General features: G+C 43.4%; 1 protein-coding gene across 1 annotated transcript; it reads left to right on the plus strand.

Annotated features, from left to right (window-relative positions):
• The first annotated feature begins 382 nt into the window (after nt 1–382).
• LOC142373442 (uncharacterized) lies at nt 383–20,478 on the plus strand. Its single transcript, XM_075456695.1, has 3 exons — nt 383–552; nt 2,331–2,553; nt 18,628–20,478. The coding sequence occupies exons 2-3, from the start codon at nt 2,406–2,408 to the stop codon at nt 20,391–20,393; spliced, it is 1,914 nt and encodes a 637-aa protein (XP_075312810.1). The 5' UTR covers nt 383–552; nt 2,331–2,405; the 3' UTR covers nt 20,394–20,478.
• Nucleotides 20,479–20,867: the final 389 nt, after the last annotated feature.

Consider the following 20,867-nt stretch of genomic DNA (forward strand, 5'->3'; position numbering starts at 1 on the left):
CCCGGGACCAAGAAAAGCGCCGGACCTACAAATGAGTTCTGTTTGAGTTGGATTAAACGCTGAGGAATGAGCACAAACAGCACGCTGTACTCCGAGGTGAGAGGCGGGCACACCGAGCCGGAAGCGGAAGCGCCGAAGAGGCCGGAAGCGAGAGATCTTTTTTTAATTTATTTTTTTAAGAACTTTATTCGCAACAAAGCAGAATAGCGACATATAAATGTGTACATAACGTAAAAAAAAGCCAGCCAAGGGGAGCATACGGATAATAATAATAATAATAATAATAATAATAATAATAATGAGAGAATAACAGAAAAAAAAAATCTCTCGCTTCCGGTTTGCCGCTTCCGCTTCCGGCTCGGTGTGCCCGCCTCTCAGCTCGGAGTACAGCGTGCTGTTTGTGCTCATTCCTCTTTGGACAGGACGCACATTAGCCGGACAGGACGCACATTAACCGGACAGGACGCACATTAACCGGACAGGACGCACATTAACCGGACAGGACGCACATTAACCGGACTGGGAACCGGAGTTCATGGACACTAAAGCTAAGTAAGGAGAGCCCAGAGTAATCACGGCTGCTTTGTTACCGCTGCTAGCGTCACGAAAAGCGCACCAAATAGCCTCAGGATGGTATTAATTTGTACAGAAAACTAAGACTAACATACCACAGGCTTTATCAACTCACCAAAGTAAGCAAGTCTGGCGAAAGATCAGAGTAAAGGCTCCGAATATACTTCTAAGTGAACTACGGCAGCCGGAGCGCTTAGGGACCGTCGCAAAAGTGCAACGCCTTTTTTTTTTTTTTTTTTTAAATAAATCCCTGGATATTCAACCAATGAACACCAAACCACTTCTGATGGGTTCATGGACTCATTGTGTACTTCCCACACCCTTTATTCTCAAGGAAAACCTTTTTAATTACAAAAAACAAGGCATAAGTAATCAGTGTATATGATTCATTCATATTTATGGCTTTTATTTTGTAATAGCTCTCTTGTTTTTATAGATATCAACACCAAACCACTTCTGGTGTATTCATGGACTCATTGTGTACTTCCCACACCGTTTTCTTCGGCACCAGTTCCATAACTTTTCTTTTGTTAGCTGCTATCTGACTTGACGCAAGCTGCTTTTTTCAGGGAGGCCTGCACTGAAAATTGAAAATGCTCTAACGTTCAACAATCATTGCGCTGAGTGAAAGCGCCCATCATTCGGTTAGGTAGGGAATGGGGAGTGGCGAGGAAACAAAGAAATGCGCAAAAAACAAAAAGTTATCGTACGATTTATTGACTTATTGGATATGGTGACAGGCCTGTGTGTGTTGTTTTTAGACGTGTATGTAATGTAACATCTGACAAGCAGAGAAGCTTCATCTGTCCCTGTTATTCAGTCCAGTTCTAACCAGTAATGCTGTCTGAAAGTCTTGGACCATTCAGGGACATGCATTGTGTAGTATGAGCAGAGTGGTGATTTATTTATTTCACATGTATTTATGTCTTACCCACGAACATAACCTGTATGAAGAAATGTGTTCCTGAGCCTGAAGAATCCGACATTGTCTCCTGTAAATTTTCCAGACTCAAGACAGAAAAGCTATTTTTGAAAAATCCATTGATAGAAAAACTAGGCTTAGTTTATGTTCAGATAGTGTGTTGTGGCCATTTATGTTTCGTAAGTCGTGGGTTCTATCGGTTTGGTTTTCTTTGGGCAGTTGGAATATACTTTGGTTGATTTGGAGTCAAGATCTGGGGTTTATTTTTGTATTTGAGATTATTTTGGTGACTTTTAGACCCGCCCATTAATCAGACAGATTAAGCTTTTTTTTGTTGGTCAAATGTCCGCTGTGAGGACGGGAGGTGGTGGTGGAATGATTTTTTTTGACCACTTTTAGATCTTGTTAAATTCAAATAAGTTAACTTTCGTTTTCATCCAAATTGTAATAATTTTTTTGTTATTGTTTTGTTCATATTTTTTTTGTTGTTAAAAAATAAACTACATATATTTTTTAACGATCAACTGAAGTGCGTGCCAGAACACAACCTCCTGCTGCCACCCACGGCCTCTGTTGGAAAATATCATTTGGAAATTTAAATGGCCGCGACATAGTGTTTAACAAACATAACGTTTCTGATTGATGTGTTTTTCTTTCAGAGTTGATGTTCACTGTTGTGTCTCCATGTGTGTGATGCATCATATGTATAACTGTGGTTCTTCTTTACACAGATTAACGTCTGAATATCACCGCAGAAGACACAGAAATGAATTTAGAAAGTTGTTTTAATGGATAATTGGCTGAATGGTGGACTTTTGTGTATTTACCGTTTCAGACGGCTGTGCTAGAAACAGCAGAAGATCCAACGTGTACGTCCTAAAATCTGAAAGAACATCAGTTCTAATCAGTGATGGTGAAGAGGAGAATCTCAGGTGCAGCAGGGATGCCTGGAAGGAGGAGCCTCCACCCAGAGGACCCCAGAGGACTCAGTGTGGTGCCCCCCGTACCTGCAGCATCCACATCAGAACTGGAGCAGACACAAGACAGCAGAGATCTCAGTAAGTGGGGAAATGAACCTTGTGAATGCCTTGTGCCAGGTTGTAGCAACATTTGCTCATTTCCACCTGTAGTCCCTGTAGGCACGTAAGGTGAGAACAATTAAGATTGTAAAATATGACAGATAAAAGTAATATGCAGACCATAATATTTTAAAATAGACAATATACACTGACAAAAAAGAGAAAGGAAAACAGGAAACAAGGGCGCCAAAATCATCAAGTGCACAATAGGGATCAACAGCACACACTCTCTCTTACTCTCATCACACATTCAGACACAAGCACACACACAGATAACAGTCCAACTTTCCCCATCCTCCCCCAGCAACCACACTCACTACACACACCAGCAACCAGACATATTTAAAAAATAAATCGGGGCGGGACCCTGTAGAGGATGGCAGCATAGTCTGAAGCTCCTTTGAATTCACACAGAAAACTACCCCAAACTTTATTTTGAGCTTGTCACTTGGCCTGTTCTGACCATGCCAAAATCCCAGCCTGTAAAGGAGTGTGAAATTTTCGGAAAAACACGTCAAGCAGGCAAAAAATCTTCGAAGACAGCGTCGGAGGAAACCTGTAGCGAAGAGGACAACATGGCGATAGCAGAGGTGCTAACTGAGCTCAAGGCTCTCCGATCTGAATTTGGATCTAAACTCGATGGAATAGATGGCCGTCTGAATGAAATGTCCAACACTATCTCAGCATTAGAGAACAATCTTTCAGATATCAGACGAGACGTCTCCTCCAACGAAAATCGCATTGATGAGGCCGAGACTCGCATATCTGCTACAGAAGACACGCTAAATCATATGGAGGCATCATTAGCTGGGGCTATGAAAAGGATTGCGCAGCTTGAATCAAAGACGGAAGATTTGGAGAACCGTGGAAGGCGTAAAAACATCAGGCTATTTGGTCTTAAGGAAGACGCGGAGGGCTTTCGCCCGCTTTTGGACTTTATGCGAGACATGTTACCCGTATGGCTCGGATTGGACCGGAGCCAACCCTTTGAACTGGAGAGGGTACATCGCACTCTGGCCGAAGCAAAGCCGAACCAGCACAGAGCCGTCATCATTCGCTTTCTTAAATTCCAAGAAAAAGAGCTTGTCCTCCGTTCAGCAAAGAATCGCAAAATCACACATGACGACTGCAAGCTCTCCTTCACCCAGGACCTGTCGGCCGAAACCATTCGGCAGAGACGCAAGTTCGAAAACGTGAAACAGCTGTTCCTGGACATGGGGACTTTTCTTTTCACGGCTTTCATCCTCATCCGTGCAAGCTCCGAGTACTCCATGAAGAAAAGATTCGGCACTTTTCCTCACCACAAGACGCCGAAGATTTCCACCGCAGCATCGTAGCTGGGGGCTGCCAGGTTAGGGGTTGCCAGGTGGGGGCAAACGCAACTTCAACTGAGGGGTGAGTTACATCATGACCTACTTTTACAATAGCCGCTTTCGGACAGAGTAGTCATAGGAACGCAGTTATCAGAACTGTCCTACTCGAATTTCATTCTGATAACTGTCCTTCTGTTTCAGTCTGCATTCGCACATGAGTCGGGACCTGATAGGGACTGATGCGGCTCGCGCAGCCGTCTGCGTCAGTGACGTGTTAGCCGTTAGCCGTTTAGCGCTACATTCAACAACAAAACAAAACAAAACCGGTAAAAGTAAGGAGAGTAGAAAAAACACCACCAAGAAGCTAACATGGAGAGCGGGGAGGCCACTGTGTTTATGGTCTGCATGATGGTGATATTAATCATGGACAATCACATCAGGCGTCTAACATCGAGGCTGGAAGAGCTCACAGAGAGAGTCAGGAGATACTTTTTCATTTCATGAAGTAAGGAAGGAGAGCAGAGCGCTGCAGACAAATGAGACCAGTGTAAGTTTAACTTATTATACACCCGCTGGTTGTGTCTGTGTCATATGAGGAAACATTTCAGCCGTGATAGCATGACATGGGGCGTAGCTACCGACCACCACACACCTCCGTCAGATCGTTCTATAGAACTATGAAAAGACCCGACCTCGGAGAAGGAGCTAAATAGTTATAGGAACTAAGGGAGAAAGCCCCGAGTTCCTGTATGTCCGAACACGGGAGAAAACGGCCCCGCGGATTAAAAGGTTATTAGAACTGCCAAAGGTTCCTACAGTCCGAAAGCGGCTATACAATCTCATTAAACCAAACAAGAACTGTAACCTAAATGGAACTCTGCAGATATGGACATTGACCTGAAGTCAAACACATTATTATTCTAGAACATCTTTGATTTGCTGACCAAGTATTTTTCTTTCTGTCCTTTTCATATGACTTCTATATGCCACTCAGTTTTCACTTGGTCTGAACTTGTGTTTTATGGCTGATGGGATTTTTTTATTTTTAAAATGGTGGAAATGTTCTGATATCTTTACTGTGTGCTGTTTGTGGGCATTTGGTGTACACACTGTTAGACAGTATCAGGGTTACTTTTGGGGACAAGACTTTTGGGCTGGGGGGGTTGTGAGAGCTGAGATGTCATCCAATTAAACGTAAGAGAGTTCTTACATTTTTAAAAAGCAAAAAAATAGACATCACATTTCTACAAGAAACTCATCTTTCAAATGAGGAGCATAAAAAACTAAAGAGAGATTGGGTAGGACAGGTTTATTTTTCAAGCTATACAAGTAGTAAAAGGGGAACAGCAATACTTATCCATAAAAAATTACCATTCATAATCAAAGAAGAGCACTATGATCAGGAAGGCAGATATGTCCTGATTTGTGGACTGTTATATGGTCAAGAAATTCTTTTGCACAACATCTATGCACCAAATGAGGACTGCCCCAAATTCATGTCAGATATGATAACTTTATTTACTCAACATCATAAAGACCTTGGAATAGTTGCTTGCGACTTTAACTGTAACATGGATGGCATTTTAGACAAATCATCACATTTAATATCCAATCCAAATGCGTCTAAAGCTCTACAGTTGGCATGTAGTGATGCTGGTCTGGTCGATGTCTGGAGAGAATTTAACCCAACCATTAAAAATGACTCCTTTTACTCAACAAGACATAAAACATAAGATTAGATTACTTTCTTTTACCTCAAGATCTACTATCCTTTGTTATCTCCTGTACTATGGGTCCAATCCTTATATCTGATCACTCTCCAGTGTACCTCACATTTGTCCTAGGGCATCAGAAACAACAAACTAAATATTGGAGATTTAACTCTCTCAAACACTGAAGCCTGTCTAAAAATGAGGCAATGGATAAGTCAATATAGGCAGGAAAATTCAGACTCTCCAGTCACAAATGCCACAATGTGGGACGTGGCTAAAGCAGTCATTAGGGGATATCTTATCTCATATACAAGTGCCAGGAAAAAGGCTGCCAATGAACGTGCTTCTCAACCTCAAAAAGAACTCATTACCTTAGAACAATCCCACAAGCAAGAGCCACAGAGGAAACCTTGAGGAAGCTTAATGCTGTCAAAACTAATCTCAATCTCATTCAAACAGAGCAAGTAAAAAAACTTTTATTTTTCACAGGGCAACGTTATTATGAATATGGGAATAAGCCCAGCAGACTTTTAGCATACCAGCTCAAAAAAGAACGAACTGATCGTACCATAAAACACATACGCCAGGCAACAGGCCAATTAAGGTATGATTTGCAAAGTATACAGCCCTCCTTCCTGGATTTTTACAAAAAATTATTCACGTCTGAAAACCCCTCAGAACCAGACATTCAGTCATTTTCAGAGACACTATCTCTATCCTCATTGTCAGATGAGTACAATGCACATCACCAACAATAATTACACAGTTAAAATCAACTCAGATCATAGAGAGCAGTTCACTGAGGTCATCAAAAAAGTCTGCCCAGTATTTGAGGGGCCTGTAAACATTCAGAAACAGGACTCTGGATGAGGCCTTCAGCTGTACAGCCACATATTCAAAGGACTGAAAACTTCCAGGAGATAACTGCTTCCATTGAAATGATTCATTAAATAAGACTGCCACCCCTCCTCCTCTCCTGCTCACTCTGGCCTCGCTGATAAAGCTGTAACCAGGAGGGGTCGACTCAATGAGAACAGCAGCACTGTTATTTTGCTCTAACCAAGTTTCAGTTAAAAACATCAGATCCAGGGTGTGCTCAGTGATAAAATCATTAATTAAAAATGTTTTTCCAGCTAAAGACCTAACATTTAATAAAGCCAACTTGAGTGTTTTAGAGGTATTATTTGCCCCCTGCTGTTTGGGAGCAGTCTGTGGCACACAAGGTATATTTACTTTATTTAAAGATCTTTCAGAGTGCAACTCTCTGTGTTCTGACTGGGCCACATTTCTCCTTCTGTCACCTAAAAGTACAGAAACGTTAAAACCTTCTGATAAACAGGGTCCCAGCTTGTCCTGGGAAAAGTCACAGCTGCCATAATCCTCGCAGCCCGGACCCTCCACACATCACACATCAGACTGCGGAGACAGAACATGACGGCGGCGTGGAGGGACAGGAGGGGGCGGGGCTGGGCGCCGTTGCTTCGGCTGCTCTGCTAGGGGAGCGGCTCGGTGGCGAACTTTTGGCCGCTCTGGTGGGGGGTTTATGGGGGACAAAAAGGGATTGAGCGGGGGGGCAGATCTGAGCCCAGCGTTGACCCGCTCCATCATCTGCTCAGTGAATTTCAGGTGAGGGGAGGAGGCAGAAAGGGAGGGTGAGGAGCGCGATGACCTGTCAGGGCTTTGGGGGCCTGGGGAAGGTCCTGGTCCCTGGTCCTGGTCATTGGTACTGTTTAGAGGGTTGGGGGCAGATAAGGACCCCTCTTCTTGCCTCTGATGTCTCTCCTTTCCGAAGCTCTTCCCGGGTGGGGGCAGATGGAGTTCCTCCTCAAGGTTTCTGCTGGGCTTTGTTTGTTCCTCTCTATGAGATAACTCCTGGTTTATCTCAGTCTTGGCACCGAGCACAGATGGATGACGTAGGAAGTAAAATAGGTTGGAGGAGAACAGTTTCACCCCTGTCTTGTTAAAATTAAATCCATTTGCCTTGAAAAGGTGCCTGCGTTCCCAAAAAATGTTAAAATGATTAATAAAATGCACTGAGTGGTCAGCACATGCCGATAAAAGCCATTTATTCAGTGCCAACAAGCTGCTGAATCTTTCCTCTCCTCCTCTGACGGGTGGTACAGGTCCACTGATGAATACAGCTGCATTCAGCGAGCTCACTGCGTTTAATAATCCAATAAAGTCCCGTTTCACAACCTCAGATTGTTGCTGGGACACATCGTTTGACCCTGTATGCAGAACGATGTTTGTCACACTTGGATATTCATCTGCAATTTCAGGAATTCTCTCCTTCATACCGTTGACCATATCCCTAGGAAAGCAGAGGACTTCAGTGTTGTTACCGCACAACCTTTGTACATCATTTACAGCAGAGTCAGCCACAATCAGAGTTTCAGGCCCAGCCTTTAGCTTTCCCTGTGGCCTTTTACTTTCTGACAGGTTTTCAGTCCTTGCCTTGCTGCTTTGGGATGGATGGTCATCCAATAGAGATCCAGAGTCCTTCGATGGTGGAGCAAATCTGTTCTGCAGTTTCACGCCCGGTTGTTTTACAGGGGTAGAAGAGCTCCTCTGTCTGGTGGGAAGTGAAGGCCAGTCGGTTTCACATATTTCAGCTCGCTGTGCCCTGCCTGTGATACGTCCTCCCACGTCCAGGAGACATGATTTACTTTTTGGTTTTGCACCGAGATGGTTCCAGGGAGGATTATTATTCGATGATTTATTATAGTGCACAGAGTCTATTTCTTGGTCGCGTTATCTGTGGTCTTTAGCTGTGTGTTAGCTTGCTCGACTCCACTATTCTGAATCAATGGCAAGGTTGTTTCATTTCCACACAGTCCATTTACCTCCACATTTACTTCTAAGCGATGGATTTTTGTCTCCAGTACTGCAATCTTCTGCAGGAGGCTGTAGTAGTCATCTGTGGAGAAGGGAGGCATCTTGCTGCTAGTTAGCCTAGCGGTTAGCACCTTTCCAAGCTATTGCTTTAGCTGAGTGCTAGGCAGGGCCGTTTCTAGCTTTGTGGGGGCCCTGAGCAAGATACCGTTTGGGGGCCCCTAGTTTGTCAAACTAGAATGAAGAGATTCCTAACCATTTAGATGGAACACTAAGATCTATTACACTTTATGAGCAAAACAGGCTAGAGTTTAAATTAAACATCTTCAGTTGAACCAATAAGTTAAACTAATAAGAATATATAATACAAAGAAAAAAATAAATAAAAGATTTTGAGTTTTTTTTAAATATTAAACTGTAATGTACAGCGTCCCTTTAAAGATTGTATCCAATTACAAAGTAGATAGATACTTTATTGATCCCGAAGGAAATTCAAGCATCTAGTAGCAAGACATAAAGCAATAAAAAATGTTTATATAATTATAAACACTTTAAAAACAATCTAAGAATTTAAAGAACAGTTTAAAAATATAAAGTGACCAGGGAAATACAGAAGCGCCATTACTTAAAGCTGTTGTACATCCTGATGGCCAGAGGAACAAAAGAGTTTTGGAAGTTGTCACTTTTAAGAAGTTTCTGCATTTATCTACACATTGTACTAGTTAAAGTAATAAAACTAAGAAAAATGATCCACTGCCACAATATTCTAAAATAATCAACAGGATGCCTAATATTTGTATATCACTTAAAAAACTGACAGTAGAACACTTCTAATTAGAGGCCTATAAATAACACACCAAACTTAGTAAATGAATCCTAAGTAATGCCAAAATCGTGTCAAATAGCTGAGAGACAACTTCCACTGAGCAATGACAGAGCAGGACAACAACATGCCTCCCTCCCTGCTAGAATCTGAATAAACTGGAGTCAGTCAGTCATTCCCGTGGCAGGACTGACTGTCATACTCATCTTATATAAGCAAACTTTCATGAGGCAAACACTGAAGCCGAGTTTATAACGAACGAATCCCAGCCAGCTACACAACATTTATCCGAGACTAGCTAGCAGGACAAATAAACACAAAAAACGTCCCACCTCCAGCTATCCAGCCCACATCACCCAACACATGCCTTACCTTTGTCCTCAGGTCGGTTTTATTCCTCCGTTTTTCCGCGCCACTAATATAACTTCTATTTTATGCCATTACGGTGTTTGTCTTGTTAACTTTTCTCGCTTTTTAGGGGAATGATGGGTAGATGTCAATCATTCCCGTCACACCTGTTGGCGGCCTGCTACGCCACTCAGCGTGTGACAGTGCTGTACTTTACACAAACTCTACACACGGTCGCCAGCATTTAGTAGATTTTGTTCATAACTCCAAACTTTTCGTCAAATCCAATCGCTAACCAAGCCGAGGTTGCTGACGTTAGCTGAGGTTAGCTGGCAGCAATATCACTGAACGTTGGGTTAGCAAAACAATTACACCAAAAACACGAACTTACCAGCAAAGGATGCACGAGCGTCATCTCTCCGTTTTCTTTTCTTTCTTTTGTCAGCGCCAGAATCATGTGGCCTTTTACTTGACATTCTAAATCTCCTTCACTGTTAACTCGGAAAACGTAAGGTAGGAGGATGCTCCACCACCTCCGATGCGGTAACTTTGAAGACTGTACCATTCAGGACCCATTGTACCATTTCAGGAAGGGGGGGTATAGATAAGGTAAACACATCTAATTTAATCGAATCGAGTAATAGGGCACAGAATTAAGAAAAACGCTGGGCCTGTTCATGACTAATTTATATAATTTATTTAATGTAATAATATAATAACTATCATGAAATTTTTTTAACAACCTTAATTTTGGGGGCCCCCGCCAGGTACTTGGGGCCCTACGCGCTCTGAGTACTCTGCGTATGCGGAGCGGCGGGCCTGGTGCTAGGTGCCCGGACACTGTAGATCAGGCTTCAGCTGTGTGTAGGCCACGCACACGGAGCGCTGAAGATAAAGAACTCTAAAAAATGTAAATAAAAACTTTAATCCCAGAGATTTATAAGTGACCAGAAGCTATCGCAGGTAGGCTCACATGGAACAAAGGGGAAAAATTAAGATAAAATCAATAAAATAAGAAGAGCAAGCAGAGTAAGTGTCCGCAGGACGAAGCAGGAAGGGTAGTCTATGTAGAAACCATTACTTCTTTACCACTAGGAAAATCCCCGGGATTAGATGGATACCCTGCTGAATCGAACCCCTGGCAGAGGCTATCAGGGCAAGTAAAGATATATATGGCATTGATATTGATAAAAAAGAGAATAAATTTCCCTTTACGCAGACAATGTGATGTTGTACTTGTCTACCCCAGAAAGATCAATTCCAGCAGTTCTGGACCTAATCAACAAATTTGGAAGAATATCAGGTTATAAAATTAACCTTGCAAAATCCAATGCCTGTATGCTTAATTCAGATATTTCAACCAAACTTAAAATAATTTCTCCCCTAACCTAAAAGACTTATTTCAAATAAACTACACCCCCCTACTTAACAAAATCTAAAAGGAACTGGAGTACTGGACTCTGCTTCCCATTTCTTTTATTGGACGAATAAATGTCATTAAAATTAAAGTATTGCCACGATTTAATTATCTTTTCCAGTCCTTACCTTGTTACCTAAACAAACCATTCTTTCAGTCATTTAACAAGACAATAAGTTATTTTATATGGAAGAAATCCACCCCCAGGATCTCCTTGAAAACCCTAACAAAATCTAAAGAAAAGGGCGGACTGGGTCTCCCAGATTTTCTACTCTACTACTGGGCAGCACAGACTAAGAACCGAACAACAGCTCATTGGACAGAAATTGAGAGGGAACTCTGCTTTCCCAGCTCAATCAGTACTCTGCCATTCATCAACAACATTAAAGCCATAAAATCAACATCTAGAACATATGTAGTAGCAAACACCCTTCAGGCTTGGAAAGATGCCAAGAGATTCTGTGGATTACATACCACCATTTCTATATTGGCCCCTTTATCCTCTAACCCAGACCTGCCACCCCTGATAGGGACTTCACTCTTCACTAAGTGGAAGGAACATGGCATACATCAGTTCCAAAATTTATTTGAGGAGGGCTCTCTAAAATCTTTTGTAGACCTCAGATCAGAATTTGAAATTTCAAACCAAGACTTTTATAAAAACCTACAGCTTCGTCACTATATAACCACATTGGAAAAGTCAGGGCAAATGTCCTTTACTTTACCAGCCATTGAGGAAATCATGGTAAACTCCAGAAAGCTGAATGTACCTAACACCAATCCGTCTTAGCTAGGGCTGTGTTAAAAAAAATCGATCCACGATCCAATATCGATTCACGCTCAAAAAACACGATATCGATCCAAAAATGTGTGGATCTATCTTCTCCAGGCGACTGGCACTATTTTTTTTTTTTTACGCGGAGGCACACTATAGAAAGCGAGTGCCGGCAAAACGAAATCGAAACTTAAGGCGGTAAAATGGCTGAATCAGCAGCATCACTAAAAACACCACCTGGATTGAAGGTAGATGTTTGGAAACATTTTGGATTCAAAAGCTACGAGGACAAAGATGAGTTGGACAAAACAAACGCGGTGTGCAAACTGTGTCGGCGAGATGTACCATATAGTGGCAGTACCACCAATCTGCGTAACCACATAGCCAGGCACCACGGCGACCTGGCTAAACCTCCCTCATCGAGCCAAACCTTACTTGAGGCATTTGGTGTGAAATTCCCTTCGAATTCTACGCGTGCCTTATCGATCACCGAGGGAATCGGAATATTTATTACGAAAGACCTCCGACCCTACAGCATGGTGGAAAATGCGGGATTTCGACTACTCATGAAGAGGCTAGAACCACGCTATTTCGTGCCCAGTCGCAGACATCTCAGCGAAACGGTCATCCCACAAATGTATGGGAAAACCAAAGATGCCCTTGTGCATTCACTCAAGCTTGCCGAGAGGGTGGCGTTAACCTGTGATTCCTGGACCTCGAGAAACACGGTGTCCTACCTGACAATCACTTGTCATCACATCGACGAGGAGTGGAGACTAGCCTCGAGCGTACTGCAGACCAGGGCAGTTGAGACGAGCCACACTGCAGCCAATCTAGCAGACCTGCTCGCTGAAGCCATCGAGGAGTGGGGAATCTCCGATAAAAACCCCGCTATCGTCACCGATAATGCAGCGAACATAGTTAGAGCGGTGCAACTGATGGGTCGCTTTCACATGGGCTGCTTCGCCCACCTCCTCAACCTGGCATCCCAAGCAGGGCTTAAAACCCCTGCTATCGCACGCCTACTGGGGAGGGTAAGGCGGATTGTTGCGTTCTTCCACCGAAGTACCACTGCGAGCCACTCGCTGAAGGAAAAGCAACAGCTACTTCAACTGCCGCAACACAAACTCGTGATGGATGTCACCACCCGATGGAATAGCTCGTTGGAAATGTTGGGCTGCTTCCTGGAGCAGCAACCAGCAATCTCAGCAGCGCTGATGTCCCCCGACGTCCGCAGGAGGGAGAGTGACCTCTGCACATTAGCCCCTTTCACACTGCGACCCGCTATCTTAGCGGGTCCAAATTGCACCTTTGACCCGCGTCGAGCAATGTGAACGCTTGGCGTGTCAGGGTGACCCGTGTTGCCTGAAGCCGAGTTCAGGGGGAGTTGCCTAGCGGCAGAGCGTCACACGAAACACAAAATGCTGGGTGTGTACAATGACGTAGTCACAAGCCATGCGCCGGAGGTAGGGTGAAATACACCTGTCTGCATCAAATTTTTCAAACAAACGATGGCGGGACACCTTGAGAACTCGTTTTTGCAATGCAGTTCATGGAGATGTTACTTTACGGTGCGTCTTGCTGCGTGGGAAACCGCGCTCTCCCATCTTTCTCGCCAGCCCTTCCAGCAGATGTCCATCTTTCACCGTCCCCGACATGTGGCGGTAAATAACGTCCTCTGCTCGGGGGCTGAGGAGCTCGCGGACCTCCTTGTCTCCCCAGTTGGCCATATTAAAAAATGTCTCGAACTTGATGTAGGCTAAAACAGAGTAAAACTTGTCCTCACCTGTCGCTGTTGTTCTGAATCAGCTGTCCATTCTGTCTTTTAAACTCCTCACGTTACGCCCACGTCTTACCCGCGTCGATTGTGTTCACATCAAACTCTGCTCGGCAAAAAGACTAGGGTCCGACGCGGGTCGAAAGGCGAGTCGAGTTGACGCGGCAGCCCGGGTCGGCAGTGTGAACGCAACAGCGGACACGCTAAATTCGCGAATTAAACGCGGGTTATTCGGCAGTGTGAAAGGGGCTATTGACTGAGACGGACATCACCACTGCCGAGGACGTGGTTAGATGCCTCGGACCCTTGAAGACCGCCACCCTCGCCATATCTGAGGAGGAGTCCCCAACCATGTCAATGGTTGCCCCACTGCAAGTTCAACTACTTAATCAGATGGCATGCACTGCTGAAGACACGGCCATCATTAAGGAGCTCAAAACTGCTGTCCACCAGAACTTGAGTTCAAGGTATGTACATTTATTCATTTAATTTATTTTCATCTATACTTTATTTAACATGGCTGGTTGTGTAGCAGTAGCAGCACTGACGTGTGTTGTTTTTAAATAAATTTATCTCTGATTTTATTCTCATCTTCTTACATAGAATAGATCAGTGATTTTAGATTGTATTGTATTCATAATAGTGCTTGCAGTGTTTCCCACACATAGACTAATTTGTGGCGGTGCGCCACAGATTAAACACCGGCCGCCACATATTGCGTTTCGTTATTATTATTTTTTTTTTAACGCTATTTAAAAAATACTCGTATTCGTTAAGCTGCATTTAATTTCCCTGCTCTCCCTCCGTCTCTCTGTCCCTCGCGTCTCTCTCGCATAGCCTACTCACACAGACAGCCCCTCCCCTCCGTGCTTCCCTGGAAGCTTGCTAGCTTAGATTAGCTCTATAGCTCTGGCTCAACCGAAAGAAGGACTGCTGGCGAAATTCACGAAAGGTTGGTATCACGTGCACCTTTATAAAATCACACATTAAAAAGTCCTATAAAAATATTTTATATTTTTAATACAATGTTGTCCCGTCCCGACCCATTGCAAACAAGCGATTACGCCTTCTTTATAAAGTTAACTAGTCGCAAGTTTGTCGTAAAAAAAAAAAAAAAAAATGTAGTTGGGTTGTCGAGGTCAAAAACACTAGCAGCTGTGAATCAAATAAAGTAGTTTTTTTTTAAACTCTTACACTGAATGTTTGCTGCTTCAATCCAGATGAGTATTGAAAAATATTCCTCTATATAGATATGAAGGCCTGAAGGAGACCCTGTGCGTAGCGTCATCCTTGGACCCTCGTTTCAAGACCCTACCATTCCTGTCTGATGAGGCACGTGAGGCTGTCTTCCTGAAATTGACCTCTGAAGCTGCTCATCAAAACCCATCATCCCATGTAAGTTTGCAGATAATATAGGGTGCCCATTTGAATATTTAGACTATTTTTTTATTGAGATGCAAAAGAATGAATTCAAGTTAATTTGTGTATTATTTTCTTGTCTAATATTTTTCTGCATCAGAACACTACACCAGAGCAAGAGGACCCTCATGGTTCAACCGACGTGGCTGCACCTGCACTCGGACCAACTCAACCCAAGAGCCCCAAAAACTCTGCTCTGATGGCTTTACTGGGGTCAGCTTACACACCAGCGACTCCACCAGAGAAGAGAACAACATCTGAAAGGGCAGAGGAAGAGGTCGCCACCTACAGGAAAGTGCCAGCTATTTCTCTTTCAGAAAATCCACTGAGATGGTGGCAGGTGCATACAGAGGATTTCCCTCTTTTGTCAGGCCTGGCAAAGGAATACCTTTGCATACCGAGGACCAGTGTCCCATCTGAACGGGTTTTTTCAACAGCTGGAGACATCGTTAGCGCTCAAAGGAGCTGCCTCACTCCTCAGCATGTCGACCAGCTCTTTTTCCTCCAGAAAAATGACAAGATTCCTGAAGTTTAGGCATATTTTTATATATTTTTTTATATGTCAGGCATGTTTTTACACTGTTCTTGTTGCTGAGCTGGCTGGTTAGTCCTAGTCATTGTTGTGTTACTCCTGTAATGGGTAGGATTATGTTATTCAACCACATAAGCTTATAGCACACTCTTACATACATTCAGCCCAAGGCAGGTCTCTCTCTCTCTCTCTCTCTCTCTCACTCTCACTCTCACTCTCTCTCACTCTCACTCTCACTCTCTCTCTCTCTCTCTCTCTCTCTCTCTCTCTCTCTCTCTCTCTCTCTCTCTCTCTCTCTCTCTCTCTCTCTCTCTCACACACGCCTGAGCATAACAGCTACAAAACAGTAAATAATCCTAGTTCAAAAAATTGTTCCTGAATGTAGGGGTGGGGATATCGTCAGTCGCACCCAGGCGTTGGATAAGAGTCAGTCCAGGTAGAAGCCCAGAAGGGATGCAGATAAAGTGTGGATGCTTGGGGGTTAGTTTATGTGGTCCAGTGACGATCTGTCTGTCCTTCGGTGTGATGTTGACTTCTTTTTTCAAATAAGCCATCTGTTACATGAGCAACCTCCTGTATGTCATTTCACAAGTCTCTGGTTAAAAGACTGTGGGCAGGGGGTGCTTGAAGTTTTCCAATATGAGGGCCAGTTCATTTTAATTTATTTATGTTTTATTTGGTCATTGTTATTTAGTTCTGGTCATTGTTAATTCTGCCATGGTTATGTTACTAACATTTCAAAATAATACTTGTATTTTTTACTAAAATAAATACTTGATACTTGACTCTTCTCTCTCTCTGTGTCCCTCTTACACATACACAGATACAATCACCAACACATGGGGCCGTTTTGTCTATTGGACAGTATTTATTTCCATTATGTCTGTAAATAGATCAATATCGAATCGTGGATCGAATCGGATCGTGACCTTGTGAATCGAAATCGAATCGATCTAGGGAATTCGGATCGATTCCCAGCCCTAGTCTTAGCAAGATGTATCCCACTGTGTCCTCTAAATGTCACCGCTGTAAAATATCTACTGGTTCGTTTATTCACGTATTTTGGAATTGCAAGAAATTAAACCATTTCTGGAATGCAGTACACGATCTGACAATCAAACTTATGCAAATTCAATTCAAACTCTCACCTCTATTGTATCTCTTTGGTACAGATTCAGATAGTACATTAGACTCCATCTCCAATAAAAGCATTGGTATAATTGTTTATGTAGCCAAAAAATGCATATTGCTCAACTGGAATCAAGCTACGCCACCTACAATTAATCTGTTTAAAACAATAATGAAGGACACAATGCAATTGGAGCATCACACTTACCGCTTGAAAGGTAAAGGGGATCTTTTTGAGCAAACATTTGGACCCCTGATTATCACTTGACCTCCTTGATTTTGTATCTCATCTTGACCTAACAAATGACTTGTACCTGTGTTTACCTTTTTTCTATGATAACACTGATAACAATAATACACTTAATTTATGTTATTGTATTTGTTTATCATTTTAAACTTTTTGTTTATCATGAATTTTTTGTGCTCTCAACTCACGTATATGCATCCTAATATTTGTAGTACTTAATTTGCTCTCTCTCAGCCTACCTGTGTGTTCAGTGTGTTATGTATGTGTAAAAAAATGAAAATTCAATAAATAAACAATTGAAAAAATAAAAAAATTATTCGAAATAATTCCTTTGTCAATAATTGGTCACACAGAACTTTATTGTATTAATATTCACATCTTCAAATGTCTTTACCTCTACAAAATACTGTGCCATACTACATTTTGTGTTAACAAAAAAAAAAACTCCATCAATCTTCTCTCTAGCCCCTTTCACACTGCCGAATAACCCGCGTTTAATTCGCGAATTTAGCGTGTCCGCTGTTGTGTTCACACTGCCAACCCGGGCTGCGGCGTCAACTCGACTCGCCTTTCGACCCGCGTCGGACCCTAGTCTTTTTGCCGAGCCGAGTTTGACGTGAACACAATTGACGCGGGTCAGACGTGGGCGTGACATGAGGAGTTTAAAAGACAGAATGGACAGCTGATTCAGAACAACAGCAACAGGTGAGGACAAGTTTTACTCTGTTTAAGCCTACATCAAGTTCGAGACATTTTTTAATATGGCCAACTGGGGAGACAAGGAGGTCCGCGAGCTCCTCAGCCCCCGAGCAGAGGACGTTATTTACCGCCACATGTCGGGGACGGTGAAGGATGGACCTCTGCTGGAAGGGCTGGCGAGAAAGATGGGAGAGCGCGGTTTCCCACGCAGCAAGACGCACCGTAAAGTAACATCTCCATGAACTGCATTGCAAAAACGAGTTCTCAAGGTGTCCCGCCATCGTTTGTTTGAAAAATTTGATGCAGACAGGTGTATTTAACCCTACCTCCAACGCATGGCTTGTGCCTACGTCTGAACTCGGCTTCAGGCAAGACGGGTCACCTAACACGCCAAGCGTTCACATTGCTCGATGCGGGTCGCAGTGTGAAAGGGGCTTCGGATAGAAACAATTTTTTTGATAAAGAATCTCATGAAATCATCACTGCTGAGACATAAAGGAATACCTGGCTCAGCAGAGCTCGGACTCTTAGTCAGACTGGCTACAGCGCTGAAGAGAAACCTGGGATTGTTCTTATTCTCTTCTATCAATGATGAATAATATGCAGTTCTAGCTTTACGAAGGGCTTTCTTATACGTTATTAAACTATCTTTCCAGATTAATTGAGACTCTTCTTTTTTTTCCCTTGTCCGGTCCAGCATTATGGCAGCAGAATTGTAATCTGAATACCGTTCATGGCAAACACATTTGCTATGCCAAGGGAAGCTTTATGAATGCAAAGCTCCCTGCCAGTCTCCAAGTTGGAGGACAGACTTTCTACCCGCTGAACCACAGCTGTTCACACACATGCAGCATAAATCACTCGTGGTCTCAGTTGTATAAAATTTGTATATTTAATTTCTCATTTTTTGCTTTTTTTGTTGAAACGGACCAGCAACATTTTGAATAATACTCAAGCTGTTGAGGAGCAGGATGAATGCATTTAAGCTAAGTTGTGTGTTGTAATATAATGTATATTTGTGTTTCCTGCAGATGTTCAGCAGCTGTTGGTGATTAAAGAGGAGGTTCCCTGGAGCTCCGGTGTGGACCAGCAGGACCCAGCACTCCTCCAAATTAAGGAGGAAGAGGAGGCTCCCTGGAGCTCCGCTGTGGACCAGCAGGACCCAGCACTCCTCCAAATTAAGGAGGAAGAGGAGGCTCCCTGGAGCTCCGGTGTGGACCAGCAGGACCCAGCACTCGTCCAAATTAAGGAGGAAGAGGAGGCTCCCTGGAGCTCCGGTGTGGACCAGCAGGACCCAGCTCTCGTCCAAATTAAGGAGGAAGAGGAGGCTCCCTGGAGCTCCGGTGTGGACCAGCAGGCCCCAGCACTCGTCCAAATTAAGGAGGAAGAGGAGGCTCCCTGGACCAATCAGGAGGAAGAGCAGCTTCATGGGCAGGAAGAGACTTATATCACCAGGCTCTCACTCACTGATGTTACTGTAAAGAGTGAAGATGAAGAGAAACCTCAGCCCTCACAGTTTCATAAAATCGAGACTCCGACCAGCTCAGCTGAACAGGTGAAAACAGAAACTGATGAAGAGGAATATGAAGGACCAGAACCAGCCAGAAACCCAGATCCACACGGTCATTTACAACCAAATATTGATGACAAGGCGTCAGACTCTTCTGAGACTGAAGTCAGTGATGATGATTATTGGCAGAAATCTGGACCTGAAACAGAGGACAGTTACAAACATTCGGGACAGAAGATGGTACTTGAGTCAAGTGTAAAACATGATGTCGTTTCTGACGCTGCCAAAATATCCTTCGGCTCCTCCAACAGTGGAGAAAAGTTTGTTAAGAAGACACGCACAAGAGTGCACACAAGAGCGTTTTGTTGCACTGTTTGTGATAAAAGATTTAGTAGAAAAGGAAATCTTTTACATCACATGACTGTTCACACAGGAGAGAAGCCATTTAGCTGTGATGTTTGTGGGAAAAGATATAGTAGGAAAGGAACTCTTTCAAGACACATGATTGTTCACTCAGGAGAGAAGCCATTTAGCTGTGATGTTTGTGGGAAAAGATTTCGTGACCGAGGAAATCTTTCAAATCATATGATTGTTCACACAGGACAGAAGCCATTTAGCTGTGATGTTTGTGGGAAAAGATATAGTAGGAAAGGAACTCTTTCAAGACACATGACTGTTCACTCAGGAGAGAAGCCATTTAGCTGTGATGTTTGTGGGAAAAGATTTCGTGACAGAGGAAATCTTTCAAATCACATGACTGTTCACACAGGAGAGAAGCCATTTGGCTGTGATGTTTGTGGGAAAAGATTTCGTGAGCGAGGCAAACTTTCACAACACATGATTGTTCACACACGAGAGAAGCCATTTGGCTGTGATGTTTGTGGGAAAAGATTTTGTGAGCAAGGCAAACTTTCAAAACACATGACTTTTCACACAGGAGAGAAGACATTTAGCTGTGATGTTTGTGGGAAAAGATATAATAGGAAAGGAACTCTTTCAAGACACATGAAAGTCCACACTGGAGAGAAGCCATTTGGCTGTGATGTTTGTGGGAAAAGATTTCGTGAGCGAGGCAAACTTTCACAACACATGACTTTTCACACAGGAGAGAAGCCATTTGGCTGTGATGTTTGTGGGAAAAGATTTCGTGAGCGAGGCAAACTTTCACAACACATGACTGTTCACACAAGAGAGAAGCCATTTGGCTGTGATGTTTGTGGGAAAAGATTTAGTCAGCGTGGAACTCTTTCAAAACACATGACTGTCCACACGAGAGAAGCCATTTAGCTGTGAGGTGTGTAATAAAAGTTTTTATCAAAAAGCTATTCTTCAACATATGAGGGTCCACACTGTAGAAAAACCATTTGGCTGTGATATTTGAGGAAAAAAATTTAGCCGAAAGGTGGATATGATCCTGGACTAAAGAATCTGACTGGAAGGTGTATATCTTAATGAGCAATGGAGTCTAAAGCGTGTTTTCTCCTACTGTGGCTGGCCTTCTGCCTTTCCTCTGGTCTCAAACTGTCACAAGATCAGCCGGCTTGGACTCAGTGTAGCGGGGAGTTTCTTCCGCAGTGGAGCAACCCCTTCTCAGTTCCTCCTCTGGATCTAATCATTCCAAGCCTGGATTCCTTTACTGATCATAGGGAAGGCGATCAGAAAGACTTTAATGCTCCGCTACGAAAAACTAGGAAGCGGGGCAGACGTGGCGGGTCACTCCAACGCCTGCGGAGACAGTCGCTCTCTCACATTCCTCTACCG

This window comes from Odontesthes bonariensis, chromosome 23, assembly GCF_027942865.1.
Source record: "Odontesthes bonariensis isolate fOdoBon6 chromosome 23, fOdoBon6.hap1, whole genome shotgun sequence".
Taxonomy (NCBI): domain Eukaryota; kingdom Metazoa; phylum Chordata; class Actinopteri; order Atheriniformes; family Atherinopsidae; genus Odontesthes; species Odontesthes bonariensis.